We start from the raw sequence: 27,818 nt of genomic DNA on the forward strand, positions 1-27,818 counted from the left end.
CACATTTTCTATCTATTTTTTATTTCCAATTTTTTATGATGGTTTTCTTTTTTATATCTACATCTGGAAATATTTTAGTTTTGTATAATTTTTCACTCCTTCAACTCCAGTCGGCCTAAATTCATCTTGTTGGTGGGCTGGTTCTGCTCCCCAGGCCTCGTGTTTGACACCACTGCTTTAAACTGTAACTGCAGATCTTGTTTGAGCTTCATGATTGACTCCACGTCACTTTCTTAGCCACACATTTCTTGGCAGACATGTTCATTTTCTTAGCTTAGAGCCAATCAAGTGTGGGCCACTGTCAGTATGATGGAAGGTCACAGTCAGAGATCTACTTCAAGCTGAGCATGAATCCTTTAGATTCGACTAAACAGCTTCTATGATGGTTTTACTGTGACTTATGATAGATTGGTTTTGTTGTTGAGCAGCTCTGAATCCAGACGTTTAGCTCATTGACTTGAGCCCCTTTGTTATTAGCACGTGTTTATAACCCCACCCTCAGTCTGTTCTCCTTCCTCAAAAGACAAGCAGCCACTGAACACAAACGCACCTGTTTTCACGCTCAGAAACTTTTAGCTGTATTGAAAAACTTCTCTTTAAACTCCTCGGCAGGGTTTAAACTGGGATATTCTGTTTTGGGGAAATCTCACCATCCTATGGATATTTCTCAAACTCGGAACATTGAAGCGGAAATGGCTGCTCGGACATCTGAGCGTCTCTGCTGGACTCACTGTGTCTGCAGGTGAGCGTTAACTAACATAAGCGATTTCTTCATATTTATTAGATTTCCAAACTTGCTCATAAGTAAACCATGTGAGACCTGCCTGCAGATAAACAGTTAAGGAAACCATAATTTCCACTCAGAATGTGGAGTAACTCCGGAGCGGGTCAAATATATATTTTCTTTTTTGTTTGCTGACTCCAAAAACAGAAACGTTCAGTCAGAGACGATGTGAGGAAATTAAAAAACTTCCTGCTTCTCGCTGTGCGCGCTCAGATCAAAACAGGCCGTTTTGTTTTTGTCTTGTGCGCGTAATCGACCGCTTGAGCGTTTCCCATTTCACTTAGAGAAATGATCAGAAAACAGCTGACAGAGAGCTACAAAGTAAAGCCTTTAAATATACGAGGAAACATGACGCATTAGTGGTGCAAATGAGATGCGAGAGCATTGCTGAGCATTAACGAGAAGCTTTTGTGCGCGCACACTTTGAGCGAGAAACGTAAGACACAGTTCAGCAGCGTTATAAACCGCGTTCTTACGGCACAGAATCTACAAACAGCCTAAAACACACTGAGAAGGGAAACTGAAGATTACAGCTGATTTTAACCTGGAAGTCAGAAGAGTTACTATGGTTACCCACTGAAGACTGAATTTGTCCATCTCGCTGTTTGCGACATCTGCTGCTGTCAGAACATTTAAAACACAAAATCTGAGGATTTCTTGTTTCTGTTGTTGTCGCTCCACAGGACACAGCATGTATCCGGGCATACACCCAGCCTGAAGCGAACACATTCATCCATCGAAGCTCAACATACAACTCTAATTTCAAACTTGTATTTAAACAGATCGGACTGAAATATGACGGGCGCAGTCACATTGAGCTGCTGAGGTTAATACAATTAGGTTTTTCCCAGTGATTTTTTCAGTAGCTTGTGTTTTCTCCCCCCCCCCCTTTTTTTTTTTACAGGGGAAATGCGCTTTACTAAGAGCTAGATCAACCGCTGCGTTGCAAGCTAATCGATCCGTGAAGCAGCCTCGTAAATAGAGGTGTGACAGCTGTGTCGCTTTGAATAACTTCTTTGAAACCCTGTGACTTCTTCGCTTTCATTTGCTTTAGTCTTCCTCCTGTTCTGCTCAGTGTGCAGCTGCTCCGCCGTGACCGTCCACCTATCAGACTTTAGATGACTTCTTTAATAATCTTCCTGTATTTATCTCTAATTGTTTCATCTATAGGTGAGTGAAACTGAGCATGTTTATATTTTAATTCGTGTCAAACTTCAAAGCTAAACTAAAAAGAGTAACTAAATTAATATTTTTCCGTGTAGAGAAAAAAATTAACTTGAATTGTTCAAAACATGACTAAATGTATTTTCCCTGTCACTTTTCATAGATCTTGATTAAGGCAATGAGTTCAGTTCACTCAAGTCTTTAACAATGAAACTCAAAAAATAACTCTTCGAATAACAATCATGGAAAGAATTTCCACGTATTTTAAATTGCTTTATTTTTTATTTTTAGCATTATGCAATTCTGTTATTCCAATTTGATGAAATGTGGAAATCCTTTCCATGATTATTTTAAGTTCATTCTTTAGAGTTTTCAACAAAGTCTAGCGTCTGGTTAACATACATTTTTAATGGGTTTATAACAACTTCCACTTCATCCATCCTGGGATAGTGTTTACTCAAATGTTCAGATATTTAAGATGTTGAAAGCAGTTTTACGAGTCCATGCCCCCCTCAAAATACAGCCCTGGTAAAAATGCGTTAGCAAGCTATAACAGCCCATTTGTCTGTATCCATTTTCACACTGATGCTTAGGCAAGATGTGTTGTTATCAAGTCTGACACTTCTGACTAGGGATGGGACTAGCGAATGAACCCTATTGTAAACCGGAGTAGCGTCATTATTAGGGATGGGTATTGATAAGATTTTCACGATTCCGATTCCATTTTCGATTCTGTTTAACGATTCGATTCTTTATCGATTCTCTTATCGATTCGATTCTTTATCGATTCTCTTATCGATTCTTTTTAAAAAAGGAGAACACTAAGTTCGATTAGCTTAGAACTTTGTTTTATATCTTCTCTTTGAACAAGATAGAAATTGAGGAGTAACATGGCCTTACAAACCCAGCAGTGAGATCCACAGTCTACGGCTCTTCAATGGGGTGTCACAGGGTCCCCAGGAAAAAAAAATTGTAAATGTAAAATAATAAAATAAATATTCTTCTGTAGCAATAACAAAGTATAACATAAATTATTCTGTGGCAATTACACAAGAATATCCAGTAATGTCCCTGCCTACAATTAAACACATTCACTTACCGAAAATCGGGGGCATCTGCTGTGGCAAATGGGTTCAAGCCTTTTACCACAAACTTAGACACTGCTCGGTGACATTCGTCTATCCTGGCTTGAAAGGAGACGCTACCGGTAGACTGCAGCGAGAACTGCCATCTGAGCCAGACTCTGTCTGTCTCTCTCATCGTGGTCACCTAAATGCACAGTAATGGCAGGTTTTGTAATAAGGCAGATCGCGCTAACATAATATGCACTGTTAGTTGATTATTTATGTGCCGCATTAACGGGAGAGGACGTGCAAACGTTACCGCTGCTGCTCGGTTGAGATTCACGAGTCCGGAGCGGAATTAAAAACACGACATTCATTTAAGGTCATCGCGTGTTTTGTGAGCAAATGCTTTTGCATATTCATAGTGTTTCCTCCCTTAAATGAAATATCTACTTTGCAAGTATTGCAAGTTGCCCTGTTGTCATCTGTTCTCGTAAAGTATAACCAAACTTTTGAGCGTTTGAGCCACTTAGGTGCCGTGTTTCCTGCCGGGTAAATGACGCTCCACAACGTGGTGACGTCATTCGGGGCGACTGGAATCGATAAGAGAATCGTTTGTTAAAATGGCAAACGATTCCAAGGAATTGAAACAGTGGGAACCGGTTCTCACCAAGAACCGGTTTTCGATACCCATCCCTACTTCTGACACTTGTTAAGTGATAATTTTTACCATGCACGACGCTGTGACAGAGTTCAGTAGCAGCCTGTCAGTCATTGAAATCAACACCAAGAAGGCAGGCTTATTGTTGCTTCTAGAGCCCCACGAGATGTCATAGGGGATTGTATCAAATATGAGAAGTTTGCTCTTTAAAGTGTGTTTAACATGGTAAACTGTGTATTTCAACCATAACTGTGATAAGATGGGGAGTTTTTTAGAGGTTCTGAGGAAATCTCATCTGTCCCATGACTCTAATAGCCATTATTATTGGGGGATTTTACTATGCAACGATGAGTTGATGTGAAAGTGATTCATGATAATGCGTGGGATTTTCACAGTTGTGGTGATCTAAATCATTAAAAATCTTACTCTAATATGAGAAAACATGTTTTTCCTAAACTATCATTTTAACATTATTAGTTGTGTTCATGTTTAAAATGTGATCCCTGTGTCTAAACGTGTTAAAAGACTACCTGGAAATGAAAAATATCTCACAGAAGAAGCATTTCCTCAAAGGTTTAAACTGTTAATGCTGCTCTCAGTTCAGCTCAGGATGTCGCTGAATGTGTGTGAAATGAAAATCATTAACATCAGTCTGACATCAGTCACTGTCTTTTGTGCAGGAGGTAGTTTAAAGCAAAGAGGGACCACCGACTGGACATCAAACACATCATCACAGATGTGTGCTCAGGTGAAAACCATCTGACAGCCTTACAAGGCATTTGTGATCACATGCTTGGTATCAGAGGACAAAATAATATCAAAGAGGAGTGTTTTATTGATGATAATGTTTCATTATCTGGGCTAACATCGTTCACGAGTGCTTTAAATCCAATTGGAAAAAACTGGTGAAGGACTTTTACAGACTCACACTGAGCTGGAACCTGTGGTCAGAGGAGTTATCTTATTGTGAACACGATATCTCCTGAACAACTTCAAATAATAGGATCATGTTTAACATAGATGTTCAAATGGACTCCTTGATCACAGACAAAAGCTGAGGTGAAGCCTTGCGGGCAGGTACAACCACCTCTGTTAGGTCCACGTTAATCAAGTGTTTTCCTCATTTCTAGCCTCGGCACCATCCATATGGAGTTAGAATAGAATAGAATAGAATAGAATAGAATTCAACTTTATTGTCATTGCACATGCACAGGTACAGGGCAACGAAATGCAGTTATTAGAAAAGGGGAAATTAGGTACGAAGACCCAAACAGTTTAAAGTCTGTAGACTGCTTATTTTGCCGTTCTAAGATAATAGTTAATATAAACATTCTCTTTTGAAGCTGTAAGTGAACATTAGAGGTCCTGCATTTTGTACTGCTTCTGGATTGACTTGTTTTTACAGCCACAGAGGTTGAAAATGTACTTTTAGTTTACGCAAATGCTAAATGTAAATTAATAAATACAATAAATAAATAAATAAAACACAATGATCATGTTCAAGATATCTCGGTGTACTTTTAGACATTTAAAAAGAAAAACCTGCCTGCACTGGATGAAAAAAAAGAAGGTTTCCATGACATTTTCACACTTGTGATGTGTGGAACCACAAACACCCTTTTTTCCTCTGACATCATTTCAGGCTTTTTTTGGATCAACTGTGGTGTGTTCAGTTTTAAATATCCTGTTCTAACAGTGGGAAAAAAAGATTGATTCTTTTCTTTTCTGCAGCAGGATGTGCAGGCGAAGCTTGAAGAGGACGTCACTCTTCAGTGTCAGATTTCCACAGATGAAAGAATCTCGGTGTTGAAGTGGAGCAGAGCTGACCTGAACACAGACGGCTACGTCTACTTCTACAGGAACAAACGATTCTATGAAAACTACCAACATCCATCTTTTCATGGCCGAGTGAAGCTGAAGCACCCAGAGATGAAGGATGGAGACGTTTCTGTGATCCTGAAGAACGTCACATTTAATGACACTGGGATGTATGAGTGTCATGTAGCTGTGAGGAACCCTGTGAGAAGTAAAAGAGTTCACACTGAGATCAGTCACTTCATCAACCTCACAGTCACAGGTGAGTTTGTCTACACGCCCTGAAAACTGCATCGCGCCCCAGTTTTTTGGGCCAGTTATAATTTTGTGCAGTTTTGACATAGTGGGTGGATGACCATGTGATGGGTGAAGTCATAGCATGCTGCTAACTCTGTGGATGATCAACAGCAAAACTCTGACAGCTGATGTTTTCTCTGCAGGTGAAACGGATAAAACCTTGTTGGAACAGCAGCTGAAGAAAAAAGGAGCTACAGACATGTATGATGGAAAAGCAGAAACTCTGAGTATTCAGCTTGTTGTTGTTATTGTTCTCATCACTGCTGTCATTGGGTTTATGGTATTTCTGAGATTTAAAAGAAGTAAGGAGCAGTTTCCAGCCAAGCCTAGTGATAAGAGGGAGGAAATGGCCTGAAATGTTACTTTCTTTACGATGCAATAAAGAGCACCTCAAGATGATTTCATGTTATTTCTGAATGTATATCAAGTATTTACATGCTGTGTATGATCCTATTGGATTATCTCAAAGTTCCCACCTGAACCCATTTGAGAATCTTTTAGATGTGCTGACAGCTGTAAGTCAAGATAAATGTTGTCCTTGCACATGCAAAGTGAAGCAACGAACTGTTAACAGCAGCTAACAGCTTGGTTGTTAAGGAGATAAACATGGTCCCTACAAGAATTGGCACCCTGATGTAGTGCATTCTGGGTAGCATTCAGAGGGTCATATGGATAAGTTGGGATAAGTTGCTGCTCAAAACAAAGGTCTTGTATTAATACCAGAATCAACTGTTAAATATAGAAACAGCACTGGTGTTCACATTCAGTTCCCTTTTATTTATATAGTCACATTTCACAGTAGGTTTGACTTCGAGGTGCTTTATGCTGTCAGGTTAATACCCTACAATAGCAAAAAGCTCCAACAATCAAGCTGTGAACAAGCACTTGGGTAGACAGGGTAGACACTTTATATTCAACCATCAAACAAAAGAAGCTTCAGTGACACTGAAATTACATGAAACTTAAACTCTGCTGATAATAACTTCTGTTCAGTGGTAAATGGACTGAACAGAAAATGGGGAGCTTTAAAATCATACTGTGATTATTTTCAGAGTTTCAGAGAGTTTCAGAGCTCAGAGTACACATGACACTTGGTGCCTTTTAATTCGCCTTATCTCTGACGCATTTTTTAGCCCTCATAACTTGATTAGTAAAACACATATGAAAACATGAAATTTTCAGGGCTTTAAAACACAATTAAGCTTTGTCTCATCCAATCTAAATGTCAGAATCTGAAGGCAGTGAAGTGTTTAATAAAGACATCACAGATGTTATCCTCCACATCTTCTCAGCTCTTGATATTTCTCCAGTTCTCGTGTTCCTTGTTCCTGATGTTGCCGTCACTCAGTATAGTCACATCTGTTCCTCTGCTTGTTCACCACTGCTAGATCTGGTTAGTTAGCCATAACCAGTTTTTTCTCGTCTGTATCTGAGCTTAGCTCCAATATGAGCTAAGCTCTGAGTGCCCTCTTGTGGCACATTTATTAATTGTTTAGAATATATTTATTGCATTCATGTTCAGCTAAATTGCAGTGATGTAACTACTTAATAGCACAGTAGTGTGGGTGTTTGAAGCCTGTGAAATTCCTTATTTTTGTAATTTCCTTTTGGCTCCTGTTTGCAGAAACCACACAATACCCAACCCTCATGTACCACTACACTGAATATAAAATAAACTGCATCTGTTGGAACTCTACATCTGGATGTCAACCTCTCCTTCTGATCCAGGATAACCACAGTAGCACAATCCAGCATTAAAAAGATTTTACACCATCCTCCACAGCAGTACTTTTTATTAATAATCAAAGTCCTCCTGACTGTGACTGGAAAGCATTTATTCCCGAACCTCTAAACTGTTAGTGTCAGTGCTCTGGTCTCTAAAGGTTTAGATTAAGATGTTGTTCATATGTCCAGAGTGTAATGGACCACAAATGTTGCTCTATATAGTCTAAGAATAAAAATATGGGACTGTTAAGAAGCGCCTTGAGGCGACTTTTGTTGTGATTTGGCGCTATATAAATAAAATTGAATTGAATTGAATTGAAAATTGAAAGTTTCAGGTGACCACTGAAATAATAGCTGATAATTAAGAAAATGCTGAAACAACAAACCTTAAAAGAATCCCGGTAGAAAAAAAAACTACCCCTTTCTTAGTTTTTCAGGAAAAAAAGAAGAAGCCTGATTTCGCTAAATTGAGAGAATTTTTAACAATATGCCTGCGTTGCAATTTACAACAACCTTCCCATGTAGAATTTCTATGAGTAAACAGGAGTATTTTACATATGTAGAAATGAAAGATAACAATAATTCATTTTCTCTTCCTCACTTCAAGTGGACTGAAATGGATCATTTGGTGGGCTGGCTCTGGTCCATGAGCCTCATGTTTGATACCGCTGGTGTAAACAGCTTTTACAGATGTTTGAGTTTCAGGGCAAAACTTTTGTTGTCAGAAAAATGTACTTTCTTAGCTTAGAGCCAGTTAAATGTGAGACAGTGAGATGCACAGGAGGATAAGAGATGACACATCTCACATCAAAGTCACAGTCAGAGAAGATCCACTTAAATCTGAGCGTGAATCCTGTTTATTCTATTAATCAGCTTCTATAATGGTTTTAATGTGACTGATGACTGATTAGTGATCGATTTTGTTGTTGATCAGGTCTGAATCCAGTGGCTTGCCGCTTTGTTATTACGCACATGTTTATGACCCCGCCCTCAGTTTGTTCTTCTTCCTTTAAAAGACACTTGAGCGCGCACTTGAAAACAAACGCACCCGTTTTCAGGCTCGGAAACTTTCAGCTTTATTGAAAAACTGGGATCTCCTGTTCTCGTGAAATCTCACCATCCTTTGGATATTTAGCAAACTTTGAAAAGTAGGATCTTCCGAACAATAAGACGGAAATGGCTGCTCGGACATCTGAGGTTCCCAGCTACACTCAACCTCTTTGTCTGCAGGTGAGTTTGAACTAACACTAAGAGTTTGGATCATATTTATTAGATTTGTTAACTTGCGCGTAAGTGAACCATGAGACTTGCCAGCTCTCACTGCAGTTAAACAGTTAAGGATCATTTCCGCTCAGACTCTGGAGTAACTCTGGAGCGGGTTAAATACATATTTTCTTTTGTGTTTGCTAGCTCCAAAAACCAAAAAATTCAGTCAGAGACGGTGTGAGGAGGTTAAAAACCTTCTGTGCAGACTTTGTGCTTCTCACTGCGCGCGCTCAGATCAAAACAGGCCGTTTTGTTTTGTCTTGTGCGCGTAACCGACCGTTTGAGCGTCTCCCACTTCACTTCATAGAGTAAAGCTACAAGGATAAATGCTGCGTTAGTGGTGCAAATGAGACTTAACATAATATTTGTCTTCTATTATTTACACAATTTCTCATTTTTTTTTCCAAACTGCAGTCCGTTTTATTTGAACAATAATATAAAATGTGACGGATTAAACTGATCAAGCAGAAGAAAAGTTACTGCAGCCACAGTCCCTGTGCTGCACTCTGCATTCGTCTGCAAACATCATACAAGTCACTACTACAACTTTCATTACTTTATTCTTACTGTACTAAATGTTTCTCATATTGTGACTTGTGCTGCCATCTGCTGGTTAAAATAAGCATAAACTGTAACTCTTCTCAGAAGTGCTCGGATTTCTTGTAAATGGTCATCTTGTTGCTAATGCTCAGTGCGCCCCCAGGGTGGCTACAATGTAGCTTTCCATCACCAGTGTGTGAATGGGTGGACTAGAAAAGCGCTATACAAATAAATACAGGCCTTTTTTTTTTTTTTTTTTTTACCATTTAGCGTCTGTGTAATATTTTGCCATCATGTGTTGATATAATCCAATAAAGAATGAGTTATCTATATTCATCTATGCTCTCTCCCTCCCCCTCTTACAAAGTGAAAGTGAAACCAACTCTGTTTTCAGTGCAGGTCAGGCTGCGGACTCTTCACTTCCCAGCCTCCAGTCACAGCAGTCACAGATGGAGTCCCTCATAGTCTTCCTGTTTGTGATTTCTTGCTCTGTAGGTGAGTGAAAGAGAGTTTTTTTTTTTAAAAAAATATTTTTTTAGGTAAGTATAAATATGTGTAATGTGTTTAAATGTTGATTCCCATGTTGTGTTTGCAGGTTGAGCTCCTGTGTCTCTTTGTAGTCATTTTTTTCAGCATTTTTACAGCAGCATGTTTAATGATGTAACAGCTGATGTCAGATCCAGGGGTGGGGTGGAGGGATTTTAAAGTCCCAGAGTTCACCTGAATCTGGCTACTGTAAGCTGCTTGTGTTTTGAGTCAGCAGCCACTTTGTGGTTTGTGTGTTCTTTGAATTGCTGCACGATGAGAACAGCAGCAGTCACTCTGGGTCTGAAATGGACACCATGAGATGTTACTTACACGAGATGTTGGACAACCTTTCCCTTTTAAAGTGTGTTTAACGGTGTAACTTTGCATTTTTATCTTAACTATCTTCATCCCACTACGACTGAGTTCTAACAGTGAAAAAACAAAAAGGGAAATGCGAAGTGAAAGCAAAACTTCAATCCAAGACTTTCTCTTTTGGTTGGAAGTCTTTCAGTTCTCCTTTCACTTCTGCTTTGGATTTTAAGGAAATCATTTATGTCACATAGCTCCAATGTGAGACCTCCCAGCATTAAAATATGACAAGGACAGCTCTGGACTTTGCTTATGTGATGAGTGGGGCTGAGAGTGTTTTGTGCTAACATATAAGATTTTCAAATTTATTGTAAAGAAGCTCATTCCAAATATGCCTCTAATAATTCCACAACATAAAAATATTATATTAACTTGTGACTTTATTCATTGTGTATTTGAGTCTCTTTTTTTTCTTTTTTGTAAATTCATGAAACTCAGAGCTCCCATGCAGGGAGGTGGAGGGAGTCTGAAGTGATGTAAAGCTTGGATTAGCTGTCAAAAACCTGGGGATCAGACAGATGTTTGACTAAAAATCATCTTTATTGAACTTGAACACATAAGCTTCATTTATATGAAAGTTTAAGTGTTAAGTGTAAATTAAGTGCAGTACACTCAAAAAAGAAAGAAAATCTGCTTTTATTTGACTTTAACTACTTTAATTTCATATATCAGAATCAGAATACTTTATTCATCCCGAGGGAAATTAGGGGTTACAGCAGGCAGCACGCTAATGGCGCATGCGCACTTACAAAGGATCCTTCTGACCAACTTTACACAAACAGACAAACATTGGGCAAACATTGGGCAGACATGTCAGAAGGTAGGCTGATAGGAAAAAAACAACGAAAATACACTACATGAGGTAAGAGGAGGAGAAAAAAAAACTCCACTCAGACTGAGCTCCTAGTGGGAGAACAGTTTGATAACAGAAAAAACACCTCAGCACAAAAGCACATGACTATCAATACACCATAGAAACACGAGACAAGCAACAGGGGCGGGTAAAGGGTAAGAGAGAGCCGGCGTAGACAGCACATCCGGTTCTGCAGCATCTGTGCTGGTCCAGTTCACTGCTATCTTCCCCGGTAGGGCACAAGCATCGAAGGCGTTTGGAAGGGAGGGGGATGAGTGCGTGCTTATCAGTGTAAGTGTGTGTGTGTGTGCGTGTCCAGAGTTCAGCGGAGACAGTGTCCTTCGCTCTATCAGGCTAAGTAAACAGTCTGCCAGCCAACCCAGGTGGCCTTCATGGGGCGGGAAGAATAGTCATCACACAGTCGTTATCAGGGAGTTGTTTTGGTGGGCTCCAGCCTTGGGCCTGCAGCTGGCGCCGTGGTGTCCAAATGTTGAATATTGTTGATTTCAACTTTGTGAGCAGCTCGAATTTAGCACTCTGAGGCTGGTCTCTCGATCTCCCGTTGAAGAGCCGCGAGCCTCCCCATGATGGTATCAAACTTCTGTTCCATGGTGTTGTCAGTCTTTTGATTCTGAGACCTCACAACTGCAGTGATCCGTTCCGCGATGTTTTCCAACTGTCGCTCAAGGGTCTCATTTTGAGCAGGCCTCTCTATATAGGCCTGCTCATATATATATGAAACATAAAACAATATAACATCACACACACACACACACAGGTAATTTTGTTACATAGGTTCAATTTAAATGTTCGATTTAATGGAATTTAGTCAAATGAAATTAACTTGATTCATTTTATACCAAGCACTCATAAATCCCACTGTCATTAAATGTGACACTGGCCATATTCTTAATGAGCAATTATTCGAATACATAAAAAAAGTATTTTACATGTTTCAGTTGCATTTTAATTAAATCATTGCTTTATGTTTAATAAGGGTGTATAATATTTATTTTTAGTGTGATAGACAATAAAATTGCACAATAATCAGGTACCTTTGAAATAAATAGACAACAAAATACAAAGTAAAGTAGCCAAAAGATACACTCAAAGTTACTTTCTTTCTTACCTGTAAAATTTTAACTTGTTAGTCTGTTATTTTAGTGCCCTGCAGGGTACATAATAATAACATAATTCAGCTAAAATACTCTGAAATTACATTTAAATTAATGGAATTACACCTTGAGACTGGTTTTTACAGAGTCAAGCAAACATAGTTGGAGTTTATTTGATGCCAAAGAAACTGCAACTAACTGAGGGAAGCCTAGCAGACAGCCAGCAGCTACAGCCCTGTGTTAGGGATCGTATTATCGTAATCAAGTATGTCTCCGATTGTAAGCCTCTGCCCACACAAAGCTGTTACAGAACGGGAAATTAGTACAGAGACCAAAACTGCTTTTTGTAGGCCATAAACATTTTAACATGGTGCTCTGTGAGGACTGACGAGCAAAGAGCCTCAAACTGCTGTTTGAGGCTCTTTGCTGTTGTCTTGATTTTTCAGCCACAAATTCTTATCAAGTGCTGTTAACAGTTAAAAATGTTTTAAAAATTTAAAAAGGAGTTACATTTTAAAAAGATTATTTTCTTTCCTTCAGCTCTTCAGCAGGATGTGCAGGCGAAGTTTGGAGAGGACGTCACTCTCCAGTGTCAGATTACTACAGATGAAAGAATCTCAGTGGTAAAGTGGAGCAGACCTGACCTGAACACAGACGGCTACGTCTACTTCTACAGGAACAAACGATTCTATGAAAACTACCAACATCCATCTTTTTATGGCCGAGTGAAGCTGAGGGACCCAGAGATGAAGGATGGAGACGTTTCTGTGATCCTGAAGAACGTCACGTTTAATGACACTGGGATGTATGAGTGTCACATAGCAGTGAGGAACCCTGTGAGAAGTAAAAGAGCTCACACTGAGATCAGTCTCTTCATTGACCTCACAGTCACAGGTGAGTTTGTAGAGCTCACGCTCAGCTCCCATATCATAAAACATAAAAGCGTGAAATTACAAACAAAAATCTAAAACTGCTTGCTGCTAGTATTTCTCTACTCTACGGAAACTGCATGATTATTTGTGACTTGGCAAATAAACAAACAAAAGCCAGTGAGCTACAATTTATCCACAGCTTCTTCTGCTCAATTATTTTAGTGTTAAGCGTGAAGGGGAAACGGCATTCTACTAACTCAGATGCTAAACATTAAACCACTGTTTGAAATATTCTCTGACAGCTGATGTTCTCGCTGCAGGTGAAACAGATGAAAAGTTGTTGCAGCACCAAATCGTGGAAAGTGAAGCTGGAAACATCCAGGATGTTGGAGACGTAGTAACTCCAACTCTTATAATGGGTGTTTGTTATGTTGTGGTTGCTTTTATTGTTGTTGGTTTTCTGACATTATTCATATTTAAAAGAATTCAGTTAAAAGGACTAGAGGTTACAGTCCCTGATAATGCATTGCTTTAGATGGAGAGACTCTTGAGGGACAGCTGTTATGAGGAAAGGCAGCCCAGAAACTTTGCAAGCAGCACACGTCGTTGTTGCCTCAACTTTCAGTCTTTTACCCAGGCTAATCTGCCATTTTCCTTCCTTGGTTAGGTTTAGGGATTAGAGATCGATCTAGATTATCATATTAAGATTTGGGACACATCGTCAGTAGTGGACCTTGGATTCATCGGGTTTTTCAGACATTATCACTAGACACCCTCATCAAGGAGGCCCTGCCAGGGTCGATCAGGCCCTGCAGTGTGTCACTGGTTTATGTTAAATTGTTATTTCTTTTCTTCTGTTTAGTTTCCTACAGTTTATTTTCTATCTACTGCAACTGAGAAATAATACTTACCTCTTTAGCATTTATGAAGCCATACTTCTTCAAAGGGATAGAAAAGGTGATGTAAGACAAAAGGGACAAGATAGGAGAGAGCAGAGAGGAGAGCCGGAAGAGAGGCGCCCGATCTGGCTTCCCACACCTCCCCGCTGGATCAGGCTGTACACTCTACCTCCCCACTGCCTCCCAGAAAAGGGAAGAAGAGCAGAATATTTCTTTTCTCTCATGGTTAGCTGATTGCCTTGTTGCCCAAGTGATGTCGGCCCTTTTTAGCCATAGCCAGTGACTGGTCCTCTCAACAGTGTTAGCTAGTTTTCTTTTAGCCTGCCGTTGCGCCTGTCCTCTGATCCCATTCTCTCTAAGCAGTTTTGCTGTTGTACTGGCAACAAAGCCCCTGCACCCCACTTCCACCGGGCACACCTTGATCTTCCAGCCTCTGTCCTCTGGAAGTCGATTTAACATGTCCAGAAATATGGTTTTATAGAAAGAAAGTTTACAGATTTGATGAACTAACACTGATAGCGACTTTGCCAGGCAGCTAAGCAACATGGCCTTTTGGTTTAAAAGTGAAAAATAAGAAATAAAAAGACTGTTCTGTGGTTATCAAAAACATAACAGCTCTGCAAACTCCTCAAATAAACAGCAAATTCAGCCTGGAGCTTCTCACTGAAAATAAAAATAATAAAATAAATAGAAAATTCTGAAGAAAATCACAAAAAATGTTTCCGATTGGTGCTAAAAAAGGATTCAGATTGTAAGAGTTACTGAATTGTCCAATAACTTGTTTGCTGTTTGTTTATTGTCATCAGTCTGTGTTTGATGTTGATCCAGGATAATGTGAAACAACGATCCTTGTATCCTCACGAGAGTTTGCAAGTCGTATGGTGCTGTTTAATAACAGATGTGTGTTTAGCTCAGTGTCAGTGTCCTTTGCACGAGTGGTCACCTGCTGCTTTTAACTCTTGACCTTTTTTTGTAAACGCGGTATACTGATTTGTTCTGGTTTCTTTCGGTCTGTTGTGTAGGACTGTTCACCTGCACATCTGCCCTAATTACCAGTATGATGTTCAGAAATGTCTTGGCCATCAAATTATTTATTAATAAAAAAAGAATAAAAACTGAAAAAGGAAACACAGAATGTGTCACAACTTTCTTTCAGATGCAAATTTAGCTCACTCAAGCTTTTAACTAACTCTTTAAATTCAATCAAGTAAAAAAAAAACTTCACACATTCACTGAAATAGAACATATGACATGATGTACAAACAGGGTGTGTGATTTTTGCAGACCTGCGGACTGTCAGGGACATTTGATGCTGTGAAGAGAAACAGGTATGTGTGGCTTTCAGAGCGAGAGGATGATGATGTTAGGTGAACACCCACAACATCTGTGCATGAGGGTGACTAAATCTGATCCTCTGATCCTTATTTCTGCTGCAGGAGCCACAACGCATTGATTGTTCGTTTGTTTTTTTAATTCACAGAGGGCTACACAGGAACCTATAGAGAAAATGCCCCAGTTGCCTATACTCACTAACCTCCAAAACTAAATTGAAAGAAATTTCTGTTTCTGTCACAATTAACAGGAACTATTTCTTTTATGAAATAGTGTCAGTGCTGAAATCCCTTAAACTAGCCGTCCCCAACCTTTTTTGTGCCACAGACCGGTTTATGCCCGACAATATTTTCATGGATCGGGCTTTAAGGTGTCACGGATAAATACAACAACATAAAACTAGTACCGGTACCGAAAAAAAGAAAATTTATTCATAACACACGTGAAAAGCCAAAGGAAAACCAAGTAAATGATAAAAACGATAACAAAATAACACTGAAAACCGATAAAAACCTGAAAACTATACATTTCACACCTGAGCCTCAACTCTCGCGCCCCGGTACCAAACGACTCACGGTCCGAGGCCCAGGGGTTGGGGACCGCTGCCTTAAACTGTCCTGAAATATCAGCTGACAGACCAGCTCATACTGAGGAGACACACAACATGATAGAACATATTTTACATACACTTGGAAACCACGCTGAACTCTGAGTCATGAGTTAAAACAATTCAAAATCTGCTTCTCTAACATAATCAGATTTTGAATTGTTTTAATGCAGCTGAAGCTGTAAAAGGGAGAAACAACACTCGTGTTTACAGAGTGAAACACTTTCAGACGCTCAGGTGAGATGATCAAGTAAAGCAGAAAAAATATAACGTACAGCTCACAAAGAGCAGTTGGTTACTCTCCAAAAAAGAACATTTTACTTCTGAGAAAATGTTAACAGATCATTTTATTTTATTTATTTTTGAGGGAGTCTGGTATAAGCAGTGACTGCAGTGTTTCTAAAATAGAGACTATTTGCAGTATAGAGTTACACTTGTGTTTGGTGTCAATGATCCGGAATGAATGGGGAAGTTTGTATGACTCATTACTGTTGATATTGATGTGACATTTTTATGCTTCAGTGGTTCGCCTCTGTCAGTGCGCCCCAGGGTGGCTGTGGCTACAATGTAGCTTGCCATCACCAGTGTGTGAATGTGTGCGTGAATGGGTGGATGACTGGATATGTAAAGCGCTTTGGGGTCCTTAGGGACTAGTAAAGCGCTATATAAATACAGGCCATTTACCATTTAATGAAGGAGAGTTTGTGAGCTGTGACAGATGTAACGTTCTCTCTCTTTATCTTTTTCTTCCCTGCAGTCAGCGTGGGTGAAGCCTCTGCACTGTCTCTAAGATGTTGTCACAGATGAGTTGTCTCAAGGTCCTCTTGATTACATTTCTAATTCCTGCATCCTGATTTATACTGAATTGTTTATTTATTTAGTATAATTCAGAGTAATCTTGTAAACTTGTTTACTTTTGTGTATTCTTTTGCACACATAGTCAGACAAAAATAAGCAGTATGCATGCACACGGTTAACTGTCTGCAGTTCTTTGTAACAATGTGTTGTTGCAGTGAAATGAACAAACAAATCTATCATATCTACCTATAGCTCATCAATCCATTTTTGCACCAGAGGTTGTGTAGTTAGGCATGCTATTACTTGTCAAGCCCATGAAAAATGTACTAAATCTTGTCTGCCAAAGAATTTGTTCTGCTCTTGTTTGGTGTCATTTAATTGGCCCAGTTTAAGGGAAATAAACAGGCTTTCCAACATTAAAAGATTTACTGCCAAGAAGGATTTTTACAACAAAGAAATAATCAACCAAACACAAATTTCCTTCTGTGCTAACTTTATGTGGTGTGGATATTACTAGGGTGACCTACTGTGACATCACACATGTGGCAAAAAAGTGCTCCAAGAGTGAGGTGTTGTGGCCATACATGCCAACCTTGAGACCTCAGAATTAGGGAGGCATTCAAAAGAGCTGTTGGGGGGGGGGGGTGATAAATACATTTTACAGGGTTTATTTATAGGATAAAATACGTTAAATGTCACCGTTATTATTGGCCGGCCCGGAAACAGCGGGGGTGTCCAAAGAGGCTGCTTCACATCACTAGTGATTTCTCCCTTTCCTGTTCCAGTTTATCTTCCCGGCTGTGTGAGTTTCATCTCCCCACACCTGAGCTGTTTTCAGGGGATTTAGGGAAGTGTGCGGGTTTTCTTATGCAGTGCTCACTCCAGTTTCGCCAGCGGCCTCATGCCTTCTCTAATGACAGAAGTAAGATCTCATATTTTGTTCAGTTGCTACGAGATCGTGCGCTGACCTGGGCACAAGCTGTGCTAAGCGCTAGTCCCGAAATTACTTATGATGATTTTTTTGTCTCTGTTTCGGAGTTTTTTTGATAAGGGCTCCACTGCTGCGGCGGCTGGGCTCCGCCTCATGAATCTGAAGCAAGGTAAGCAGAGCCTGGCAGATTTTTCTGTTGACTTTTGGACACTAGCGACTCAAGCGGGGTGGGGGCAGGAAGCTTTAAAGACGGCACTGCTAAATAATGTGAGTAAGGATATTAAAGATGAACTGATGGTGCGTGAGTTACCCTCTTTAGGTGCGATCATGTCCCTATGCATCCGAATAGACGATCGCCTGCGTGCACGGCAAAGCACGCAACGTCGCTTCGCTCAGCCTCGGCCACCGAGGGACGCCTCACCGGGGCCTGGAGCGGCACGCGAGCACGGCGAGGTTGAGGAGGAGGAGCAGCCCATGCAACTTGGACGTTCGCAGCTCTCGCCCGCAGAACGTCAACAGCGTATGGCCGCCGGTGAGTGTTTATATTGCAGCCGTAAGGGCCATTTTGCCTCTTCACGGGCAAAAGGGCGCTCGCCAGTAGTTGAGAGAATACTGGTGGGCGATATAACGACTAAATGTTCTCTCCCCCGGCTTATGTTACCTGCAAAAATGGTAAATGGCCTGCATTTGTATAGCGCTTTTCTAGTCCATAGGACCCCAAAGCGCTTTACACTACATTCAGTCATTCACACACACATTGGCGATAGCAAGCTACATTGTAGCCACAGCTGCCCTGGGGCACACTGACAGAGCGAGGCTGCCGGACACAGGCGCCACCGGGCCCTCTGACCACCACCAGTAGGCAAACATGGGGTTAGTATCTTGCCCAAGGATATTTGGCATGCAGCCAGGATGCAGGCTGGGATCGAACCACCAACCTTCTGATTAGTGGCTGACCTGCTCTGCCACCTGAGCTACAGCCACCACCTGCAAAACTCACCATTAAGAACGTTACCCACTCTCTTCAAGCTCTAGTGGATTCATGTGCTGAGCAGTTTCATTGACGCAGCTCTGGCGAAAAAGCTAAACATCACACTACACGCCCTACCCGATCCACTTGCTGTCACAGCCCTATCTGGGCAACGCTTGTCAGACATAACCCAAATCACAGAACCCCTGTCTCTTACTCTCTCGGGTAACCACTCAGAGCGCATCAAGCTTTTTGTGTTTCAAGCACCGCACACCCCCTTTGTATTGGGTTATCCATGGCTGCTCCAACACAATCCGCACATCGATTGGAAGAAAGAGTAACCGGGTGGAGCATTGACTGCTACATGAACTGTCTCCAAGCTGCACCTGCTCCAACCACATCTCAAGGGTCTGACCAGCCAGTCCCGCGTGTTTATCATGATTTGGCTGAAGTGTTTAGTAAAGACGGGGCACGTTCACTTCCCCCTCATAGACCGTATGAGCCTCTCCTCTGGCTTCCACCCGCAAAGCAACGGCCAAACGGAGCGCATCAACCAAGAGTTGGAGGCCGCCCTCCGCTGTGTCGCCTCTCATAACCAGGCCATCTGGAGCGAACACCTGCCATGGATAGAGTATGCTCACAACAGTCACACATCCTCTGCTACCGGCGTGTCACCCTTCGAGGCGTCTCTGGGATACCAACCACCTCTGTTTCCCATGGTTGAAGGTGAGCATACTGTTCCGTCTGTCCAACATCACCTCCGCAGGTGTCGCAGGGCCTGGCGGGCCACTCGGGCGGCTTTACTCCGGACGAAGGAACGGAATAAGGCACTCGCGGATCGCCACTGGACGGCCGCCCCTGAGTATGTGGTGGGGCAGAAGGTATGGCTCTCCACTCAATTCGTGCCCTTACGTGCGGAATCTAAGAAACTCACCCCCAACTTCATCGGCCCGTTTGAAATCGGTGCTGTGATCAACCCTGCATCCGTCCGCTTGGTACTGCCACGCAATATGCGTATTCATGATGTATTCCATGTCTCTCAGGTCAAACCAGTGGTCTCCAGCCCGTTGTGCCCTCCTTCCAGGCCCCTGCCGCCCCCCCGGCTCGTGGGTGGCCAGCTGGTTTACGCAGTCTCGCGCATCTTGGACTCCTGACGCCGGGGTCGGGGATTTCAGTACCTGGTTGACTGGGAGGGCTACGGGCTACAGCAACATTCCTGGGTGCCCCGGTCGGCTATCGTGGGTAGGGGTCTGCTCCGGGACTTCCACCGCCTGCACCCAGGTAGGCCTGGTGGGTCGCCGGGAGGCTCCCGTTGGGGGGGGGGTACTGTCATGGTCCCTGTGCCTCCCCGGCCAGCCCAGTGTGGCCACAAGTGTTTGTTGTTTTTCTCTCGCTCTCTCTCTCCTACCTGTCTGCCTGGGCGGAGCTCTGATTGGGCTCCTGCCCTTGGCCCACGCACCTGCAGCTGATCTTGAGCGAATTGCAGTTCTCTGGCTCTTCTTAAGGCTGGGGCTCTGAGCTATTCGTCGCTGGAATATTGAGTAACTCTCGTTAGTATTGCCTGGCTTCTTTGCGATCCACTCCCGTGACACTCTGACTGTATGAAGGTCATTTGGAGACATTTCACTTTTTTTTTTAACTGCAAAGTAAACTCTTTGATTTGGATTTAATATATGATCATGTTTGAATATTTATGAGTGTTTAACTAAACCCTACCCTTGTGTACATAACACTCATTTAACTTTACTTATTATTTTCTATGCTTAGAGTTAGGTTTATTCTTATATTATAATAATCTTTTTTTAGTTGTTTATTTAGTCGTGTGAAGGGATCTCTCAAAGTATGAATTTCATTGCTCAGCATAACCATTTGTGTTTTGCAGTGTATATGACAATACATATCATGAATCTTGAATATTTGTGTCTTCTATGATGATCTGTTGTCACTCAAGCGGCTCTTCTGCCACCTGGAGGCTTGAAAGTGTTAAAGCATCAATCTGCAGCTCAGTGAATGTGACATCAGAATAACCAGCACAGCCAAAGAATCCCGAACAAACTGAAGTGTTTCCTGATGGTTCACACTTCACTTCCCTTTAAAGTGAGAGACCAGATTCAGCTGTTGCAGTTTGAGCATCACGTTCACACAAAACATAAAGTTAAAGCTGTCGTGTTGATATTTAAAGTACTTTGATTCGTTTGGACAACAAGAGACCATTTAGAGCAGCTAAGAAGGAAAAAAGTCCACAACATGAGACTGATGACTAACTTAAAATAATTTTTCTTTTTAACTCTCTTTATTAGAGAGGAGCTGGAAGCAGCTATTAGCTATATGCTCTTTTGTCTAAAAGTAGCGCTTTTGCTACTAATTAAAAGCATTTCTGCAAACAGTTGCATTGTATTGCTTACTGAGGCTTTTATTATGGGGCATTTACAGGAACTTTCTGTAGTAAAAAGAATTACCTTCATGTGATCAACCTGCACCATTGCGTTCGGCTCCGTGTGTGCATGTGGCTCTCTTTCTGTTTCGCTTCTGTGTATAAAAGGTTTCTGTTCCCTGTCAACATCTTTCGGTGTAGGTGAAGCCTCTGCAGTATCTTACAGCTGTGGTCACAGATGGATTCTCTCAATTTCCTCCTGATTTCATCCCTCGTTTCTGCATCTACATGTGAGTGAAACTGAAGTTGTATTTTTATTCCTACAGAACCAAGAAGAAACCTATGAGTAATAAGGGTTAAGTAATGGTTAATAAGTATCATTCAGAGTGATCTGTTTAACATGTGAAATGTTCATTTTTGAGTATTATTTGGAGGTTGTGGTCAATATGACTTCCTCTTTTCCTGAATCACTTTTTATTGACCTTGGATGAAGAGTCTCGAGTTAATACACTGCAGTTTTTGATAGTGAGATAGTGGATGGTGTAGACTCTACAATGTCTGCACAGGGCTTCACGATGTTTTGAAAGCTGTTGAAAAAAACTTTTTAGACTTTACGTAAGTAAAAAGTACCAGAGTTTTATGACACCCTCTGGGTACACTCCTGGTTAAACCACGATGTAAACATCCTGAGTCTGTGGCTCTTGTACAGTGTTTTCGCTTTGATGCTGACTTTATGAAATTGCAGGATGCTGACAACAAAGACAAAAGACTGCAAACTTCAAAACAGAAAATCAGTGAGGGATAAACACCTACATACCCGTAATCTCCTGTTAAAATACAAAACTGCATAAATAACCTCAAGAAAGGTCAAAGTCATGAAAACACAATACATGTGAAATCTAAACTAAGGCAGAAAAAATAACTTTTACTTTTTTAAAACTTTTTTAGTTTTAATGGCCCATCAAGAATTCTATTGGCTTGTGAAAAAAATCTTTTTTGATATTTTTAAATGTTACCACTGTTTAATTAACATGATTTTTTTTAAATATTATTTCACTTAAAATGTGTAAAATTTTATGAAAGCTTTAAAATTAATCTGGTGTAGTGGAAGCATCACTTTCACACAAACTGATGCTTAGTCCGACATGCATATTTCAAAGCATCACTCAAATACAGGGGCGTCTAACTCCAGGCCTCCAGGGCCGGTGTCCTGCAGGTTTTAGATGTGTCCTTGATCCAACACAGCTGATTTAAATGGCTAAATTACCTCCTCAACATGTCTTAAAGTTCTCCAGAGGCCTGGTAATGACCTAATCATTTGATTCAGGTGTGCTGACCCAGGGAGAGATCTAAAACCTGCAGGACACCGGCCCTTAAGGCCTGGAGTTCCCAACCTCTGCTCTAATAGAACTAAACAAAGTAAAAAAAACAAAAACAATCGTATTAATTTTTAAACTTAATTTGTTGCATTTTTTGTCTTTTTTTTGACAAATTAATGAAACTCAAACCTGACGTGCAGCAAAGTGGAGACACCAAATCTGAACAAAACAGAAGAAAATATTTTCGATTTTTCTTTAAGATAATTTAAGTGCTGTGGTTTAAAGAAACTATCAACCTAAACTATTTATCTTCTGTCCCCTGTAGTAGGCATAAGAATCTGTCTCATCTTATTGAATTGACCACAACTAAGAGCCAGTAAATTCGGATTCTAGTTTATCTGAATCATGCTGTGAACACATGATCTGAACTTCTAGTTTTTTCTCTAAAACCTGGTTTATGTAAACAGAGGGCCACCTGTTTGGTGGTTTGGGGCAATGTCCTTTTTCTAATACTAAAAAACAATTTCAACCCAGTTTCACTTGGTATTAATGGTTCTTCCCTTCAGAGAGGAGAACCACGCTCTGGTTTGTGCCCCCTTTTTTTCTGTTTGCTATAACCTGAGGACCACCTGTTTTTTTGCAGTTTGCACAGTGTTTCTTTTTCACTCAGCATGTGTTTATACACCTCTCTGCATTTAATCCTGAGTTACTATTCATCTCACAGTCCGTTCAATAGCATGTCTTTTATCCTGTCTCCCTGCGCTCACCCTCAACCGGAATGTTTCCTCCTGTTAAAAGAGTTTTTCCTTCCCGCTGTCACCAACTGCTTGCTCATAGGGGTCGTCTGATTATTGGGGTTCATGTTGAATATTGTTGGATCTGTATTGGATGTGCTGATATGCTAACATCCAAATAAATCACTCAAAAAACCTGTGCAGAGCAAAAACTGATTTGATGGTCTCCTCTGCACAGCAGCAATAATATTAATTGTGAGATAATTAAATTAAAAATGCACCAACAGGACAAAGAAGGTCCACAGGTCTAATTCACGCATCTCCAGTTAGCTGAGGTTAAGTCAGCAGTTAGAAGCTGCACACAGCCATCTTATAACACCTGTTAATTAACCATGTTCCTAATTTTATTTCTTTTTCTTTTAAATTCACCCCCCTGTAAACTGTTACGAAGCTGGAAATATGAATTTAAATTATCTTTGAACTGAAGTAACAGTGTAAAGAACAGAAGGACAGCGATGTGAGAGACGATTATGTCAGGTCATTGCTGAGAAAGCTCCTGAGTCTTGCAGTTTACTTAAATTTTCACTTAGTCTAATGGAAACTTTTATTTTTCCCAGAACTGCAGGCGTTTTACAAGAAGTCACTTCGCTTACTTGCCTAAAAACGTTTCCATCATGAGGCGCTCACACCAGAGATGTGTGAAACATTAAAAGTGTCAAAGGTTATGTTTAACAGCAGCTTCATAAATTAAAAAAAGTCACAGGTTTGAAATTAAACTCATGATTACTGATTATTTTGTTGTCTTCAGCTCTGCAGCAGGATATTGAGGCAAAGCTTGGAGCTGACGTCACTCTTCAGTGTCAGATTTCCACAGATGAAGTAATCTCAGTGTTGAAGTGGAGCAGAGCTGACCTGAACACAGACGGCTACGTCTACTTCTACAGGAACAAACGCTCCTATGAAAACTACCAACATCCATCTTTTCATGGCCGAGTGAAGCTGAGGGACCCGGAGATGAAGGATGGAGACGTTTCTCTGATCCTGAACAACATCGCGTTTAATGACACTGGGATGTATGAGTGTCACATAGCTGTGAGGAACCCTGTGAGAAGTAAAAGAGTTCACACTGAGATCAGTCACTTCATCAACCTCACAGTCACAGGTGAGTTTGTGGAGCTCACGCTCAGCTCCCACATCATTTACAAACCTGAAAACTGAAAATAAAATCAGTTGGCTCCCAGCACCTACAGGAACTGCGCAGTCTCCCAGCTTTATGAGACGGTTACACTTCTCTGCACTTGCAACTTGACAAATAAATGAAGAGTACCTCCCATGGTCTCCTCTGCTCACTCCTTCCAGTGTGAATGTGAAGGGCAGTAGCATTGCATGCTGCTAGCACAGATGCTAGACATGCTTTTTTCTGATGAGGAGCTAAAGCTGCTGTAGGGCTGGCTTTTTACTGTCATTGCACAGTCATAGTTTGTACAATAGTATACTGAAATTGTAGTATTGTCCCACATCGGTGCTACAGAAAGACAAGCAAAACATACTAAACAAATGTCACACATACAGCATAGAAATACACAAAAATGCACGTGTATGTGCAGTTAATTGAATTACGATGTGTTCAGAGATTAAATGTACAATATGTGCAGAAGGTAAGAAAACATATGCACAAAAATAACATGAGGTATCAGCACTGATTATGGCTGCAGAGTCTGTGACAACAAACAACCGGTGTCCTGGATTTGTACACCTGTAGGTTTGCTGCTGCTTTGGTGTCTGACAGATTTTCCGCTGACAGCTGATGTTTTTCTGCAGGTGAAACTCATGGAAACATGAAACTGGTGAAAACAGGAGATGGAAACATAGAGGAGGTGGTAGAAGTGGAGACTAGGACAGATCAGATGGTTGTTCCTGCTGTCTCTGCTGCTGCGACTGTCATTGTTATTACAGCTGGATTTGTGGCAATGTGGAGATTTAAAAGAAAGAAACAGCAGCACATGGAGGCAGATAACCAGCAGCTGGTCTGAAACGTCCAGGAGTTTCTGGTACAGTAAGCTAATTGTGCGTGAGAGCAATCCACAGAGAGGGAGGACAGGTGGGACCAGTTCTGTGGGCGATGTGCTTCTGAGAAGGAGCGGCGTCTGTGTTCGTAGTTCCCGCCTGACCTCTTCAGAATCAGCTGATTTTTTTTTTTTTTTTTTTTTTTTTTTGCACCATAACTTTAGTATATTTAGAAAAAACACACAGACTTTCTTTGTAGTATTAATTCACCCGGTTTCTCCAGCATTTTCCCCCTGAAGTGCAGAAGATATCCACATGAAATCTTCAGGGCAGACAAACAAATTTAAAACTGCAACCAAATCAGTTTTATACCCACTCAAAGTGACAAACTCAAACTCTAACAATAACATCTCTTTTGTGTTTGTTTGTTTAGCGTAATTGTTTCCCATAGTTTCACAGTTGTTTCCCAGCATAACCTGTGAGCATCTGAGTTTTATTTTCTGTATTTTCATAGTAACAGTTGGGACTTTTTTTTCTTTTTGTTTGTTTCTTTATGTTTCTGCTGTTATTTTACTGTTTTTGTTTCATGACCACTTCAAGGCACTGAGTTCCTTTTAAGTTTTTTATTGCATAATTTTGGGGGTTTTCTGGTTGCTTTTACTCAGACTTCATGTTCTCAGTTTGAAAGCTTCTCTGTCTTGAGTTTTTCGTACTTTTGAAATCTGTTTGAGAGGTTGCTGTTTGCATTTGCATCATGGTGTTTTCCCCCAACATTTTGTTCAGTGTGTTTTAGTTTCATTATGTCTTTTGTTATTTCCACTTTCCTTTCATCATTCTCTCACCGCATCTGTTTGCCTGTGTGTTTACCTTTGCCCACAGACTCTTGGTGTTCTGGGAAATTTCCAACAATGTGAATTACTTTCTCCCTGAAAGATGATTGATTACATTTCAGTTTGTATCTTAATAAAATTTAAGAAAGTTGTTGTTTGTTTTACAGAAAAACTGTTAAATCTGTTAAAAAATGCAGAAAAAAGAATTCTTGTACTTTCTCAGCAGGTTACAGTCACTACAGTCTGCACCTGTTTGTTTTGTAGTGTGATTATTACAGGAAACTTCACAGACAGTTTCTCTCTCCATCACATCAACAATGGAGATTTCCTCTTTCAACCAGCCATCTATTAGAAACTCCCAGGTGCTCATGAGCAGAGCAATCTGAGACACTGTAAGATCTGTTATTTTTCAGTGGCAGGAAAACATAATCACATGAATAATAATCAACTGAATTGTCTCTAAAACATAAATCAAATGCACTCAGAGTATATTCAGAGATACTTTCAGATATTTTTAAACTCCTTGCCCACTTCCACAGTCATCATCTTAGTCCTTAGAAATATTCTGTTTCTACTACTGTGACATGTGTGCTCTTTAATGCCCTCAAACAATAAAACAGGTTTCATTATTTTTGTTTTCATTACTTTTTAAACCCATGCAGGATGATCACTGTGTGGCTGAGGATGGTGCAGAGATGTAAAGTAAAAAGGCTTCATCTTTCCTGTGATGTACATCGTCTTCTAGAGCGGCACATTAAACAATGATGTTAGAGTAGGAAATCCCTGCAAGTCAAAACTTCAGGCTGCTCTAAACACTCAGTTTCAAACTTTTACAGACATGTCCTCAGTGTGAGGCAGAGGAGGATGAGAGATCAAAGAGAAATACTGAAATATAAAATCATCAAATAGAGATGGGCAGGTAGATATAAAGTAAAGCGTGTTAAACAGCTTCTATCAGCCCTGAAGCACGCGCTTTTTGTTTTTGTCTTCAGCCTCGTCGCATTTACGCTCGTGTTTATGACCCCGCCCTCATTATATTATTATTATTTATTTTCTCCTTCTCCTGACACAATCGGATCGAGCTGCTGAAAACAAACGCGACTGTACCCACTCGGACATCTCAGCTTTATTTCCAAGCTGAAATTTAACCCCATCATAGTTTAAACTGGGATAATTAGCAAAATTTGAAGAGTCGGATCAGCAGAACAATTTGACAATGTGGCTGCTGGTACATCTGGTCATCTCTGCAGGTGAGTGTTAACCTGTTTTGACTCCAGCAGTGTCACACAAGAGCTTTCTTCATATTTATCATGTAAACATGCCTTTAAACAGATCGCGTGATCTGCCAGCTGTCACTGCAGATAAGCAGTAACTGACATGGAGGGTGGAGAAACAGCAGAGCGGTTTGTTTTCTTTTTAGTTTGCTGGCTTCATAGAACCTGAAAGTTCCGTCAGATTCACTGATAGGAGGTTAAAAACTTCCTGTGCAGACTTTCTGCGTCTGTCTGTGCGCACTCACTCATTTTCTTTTCCTTTCTTTCATTTCTAGAGAGTATTTTAAATTCAGGGAATTTAAAATAGAAAGTAGCTCGTCCACAGAAGGACTGGTAGCTCCCCTTACGATAAGGGTTCAGATCGCGCGAACAGGTGTGAATGTGAATGTGTGTGTTTAGTTAGTTTGTTTGTTTGCTTGTTTTAATCAATTTTAAATCATGCTTTTTATTTGTTTTTGTTTCTAATGTCTCTGTAAAGCACTTTGAATCACCTTGTTGTTGAATTGTGCTTTACAAATAAATTTGCCTTGCCTTGCCTTCTTTCTGTGCACAACCTACTGTTGAGACGTCAGAGATCAGCTGAATAAGCATATGACACACGAATATGAAACAGTGCTCAAAGACAAGTATCTCTGACAGTGGATATACAGATGTGTTATACATAAGAGACAAATATTGTTCGTTTAATAT

General features: G+C 40.7%; 3 protein-coding genes across 11 annotated transcripts; all 3 read left to right on the forward strand.

The window, feature by feature from the left end:
- The first annotated feature begins 1,701 nt into the window (after positions 1-1,701).
- LOC113019506 (uncharacterized) lies at positions 1,702-7,481 on the forward strand. Of its 2 annotated transcripts, none has more exons than XM_026163265.2 (4): positions 1,702-1,954; positions 4,354-4,421; positions 5,405-5,750; positions 5,929-7,481. In XM_026163265.2, exons 1-4 carry the CDS (start codon positions 1,903-1,905, stop codon positions 6,138-6,140), a joined length of 678 nt encoding a protein of 225 aa, XP_026019050.2. In that variant the 5' UTR covers positions 1,702-1,902; the 3' UTR covers positions 6,141-7,481. The 2 variants fall into 2 exon arrangements, with proteins under 2 accessions (XP_026019050.2, XP_080154948.1); XM_080298822.1 differs by having other exon boundaries at positions 1,707-1,954; positions 5,408-5,750.
- A 1,021-nt stretch (positions 7,482-8,502) lies between these two features.
- LOC113019504 (myelin-oligodendrocyte glycoprotein-like) lies at positions 8,503-15,689 on the forward strand. Of its 4 annotated transcripts, none has more exons than XM_026163262.2 (4): positions 8,503-8,740; positions 9,711-9,811; positions 12,722-13,075; positions 13,374-15,084. In XM_026163262.2, exons 2-4 carry the CDS (start codon positions 9,766-9,768, stop codon positions 13,586-13,588), a joined length of 615 nt encoding a protein of 204 aa, XP_026019047.2. In that variant the 5' UTR covers positions 8,503-8,740; positions 9,711-9,765; the 3' UTR covers positions 13,589-15,084. The 4 variants fall into 4 exon arrangements, with proteins under 4 accessions (XP_026019047.2, XP_080154957.1, XP_026019048.2 ...); XM_080298831.1 differs by lacking the exon at positions 13,374-15,084 and adding an exon at positions 15,237-15,689 and having other exon boundaries at positions 8,525-8,740; XM_026163263.2 differs by having other exon boundaries at positions 8,525-8,740; positions 9,716-9,811.
- A 1,751-nt stretch (positions 15,690-17,440) lies between these two features.
- Positions 17,441-27,664, forward strand: LOC113019505 (myelin-oligodendrocyte glycoprotein-like). 5 transcript variants are annotated; one of them, XM_080298827.1, is made up of 6 exons: positions 17,441-17,887; positions 17,970-18,152; positions 19,634-19,871; positions 21,166-21,254; positions 23,826-24,179; positions 24,839-27,664. In XM_080298827.1, the coding sequence occupies exons 4-6, from the start codon at positions 21,203-21,205 to the stop codon at positions 25,048-25,050; spliced, it is 618 nt and encodes a 205-aa protein (XP_080154953.1). In that variant the 5' UTR covers positions 17,441-17,887; positions 17,970-18,152; positions 19,634-19,871; positions 21,166-21,202; the 3' UTR covers positions 25,051-27,664. The 5 variants fall into 5 exon arrangements, with proteins under 5 accessions (XP_080154953.1, XP_080154952.1, XP_080154954.1 ...); XM_080298826.1 differs by having other exon boundaries at positions 17,441-18,152; XM_080298825.1 differs by lacking the exons at positions 17,441-17,887; positions 17,970-18,152; positions 19,634-19,871 and adding exons at positions 19,905-20,140; positions 20,542-20,687.
- The last annotated feature ends 154 nt before the right edge of the window (positions 27,665-27,818 follow it).

Source organism: Astatotilapia calliptera, chromosome 3 (genome assembly GCF_964374335.1).
Source record: "Astatotilapia calliptera chromosome 3, fAstCal68.1, whole genome shotgun sequence".
In the NCBI taxonomy this organism is placed as follows: Eukaryota; Metazoa; Chordata; class Actinopteri; order Cichliformes; family Cichlidae; genus Astatotilapia; species Astatotilapia calliptera.

Coding starts and splice junctions, on each gene's coding strand:
- LOC113019506 (XM_026163265.2), top strand. CDS start 1,903: ATGACTTCTTTAATAATCTTCCTGTATTTATCTCTAATTGTTTCATCT. Junction 1,955..4,353: donor TCTAATTGTTTCATCTATAG/GTGAGTGAAACT, acceptor TCTTTTGTGCAG/GAGGTAGTTTAAAGCAAAGA. Junction 4,422..5,404: donor CATCACAGATGTGTGCTCAG/GTGAAAACCATC, acceptor TCTTTTCTGCAG/CAGGATGTGCAGGCGAAGCT.
- LOC113019504 (XM_026163262.2), top strand. CDS start 9,766: ATGGAGTCCCTCATAGTCTTCCTGTTTGTGATTTCTTGCTCTGTAG. Junction 9,812..12,721: donor TGTGATTTCTTGCTCTGTAG/GTGAGTGAAAGA, acceptor TCTTTCCTTCAG/CTCTTCAGCAGGATGTGCAG. Junction 13,076..13,373: donor CATTGACCTCACAGTCACAG/GTGAGTTTGTAG, acceptor TTCTCGCTGCAG/GTGAAACAGATGAAAAGTTG.
- LOC113019505 (XM_080298826.1), top strand. CDS start 21,203: ATGGATTCTCTCAATTTCCTCCTGATTTCATCCCTCGTTTCTGCATCT. Junction 21,255..23,825: donor CCTCGTTTCTGCATCTACAT/GTGAGTGAAACT, acceptor TGTTGTCTTCAG/CTCTGCAGCAGGATATTGAG. Junction 24,180..24,838: donor CATCAACCTCACAGTCACAG/GTGAGTTTGTGG, acceptor GTTTTTCTGCAG/GTGAAACTCATGGAAACATG.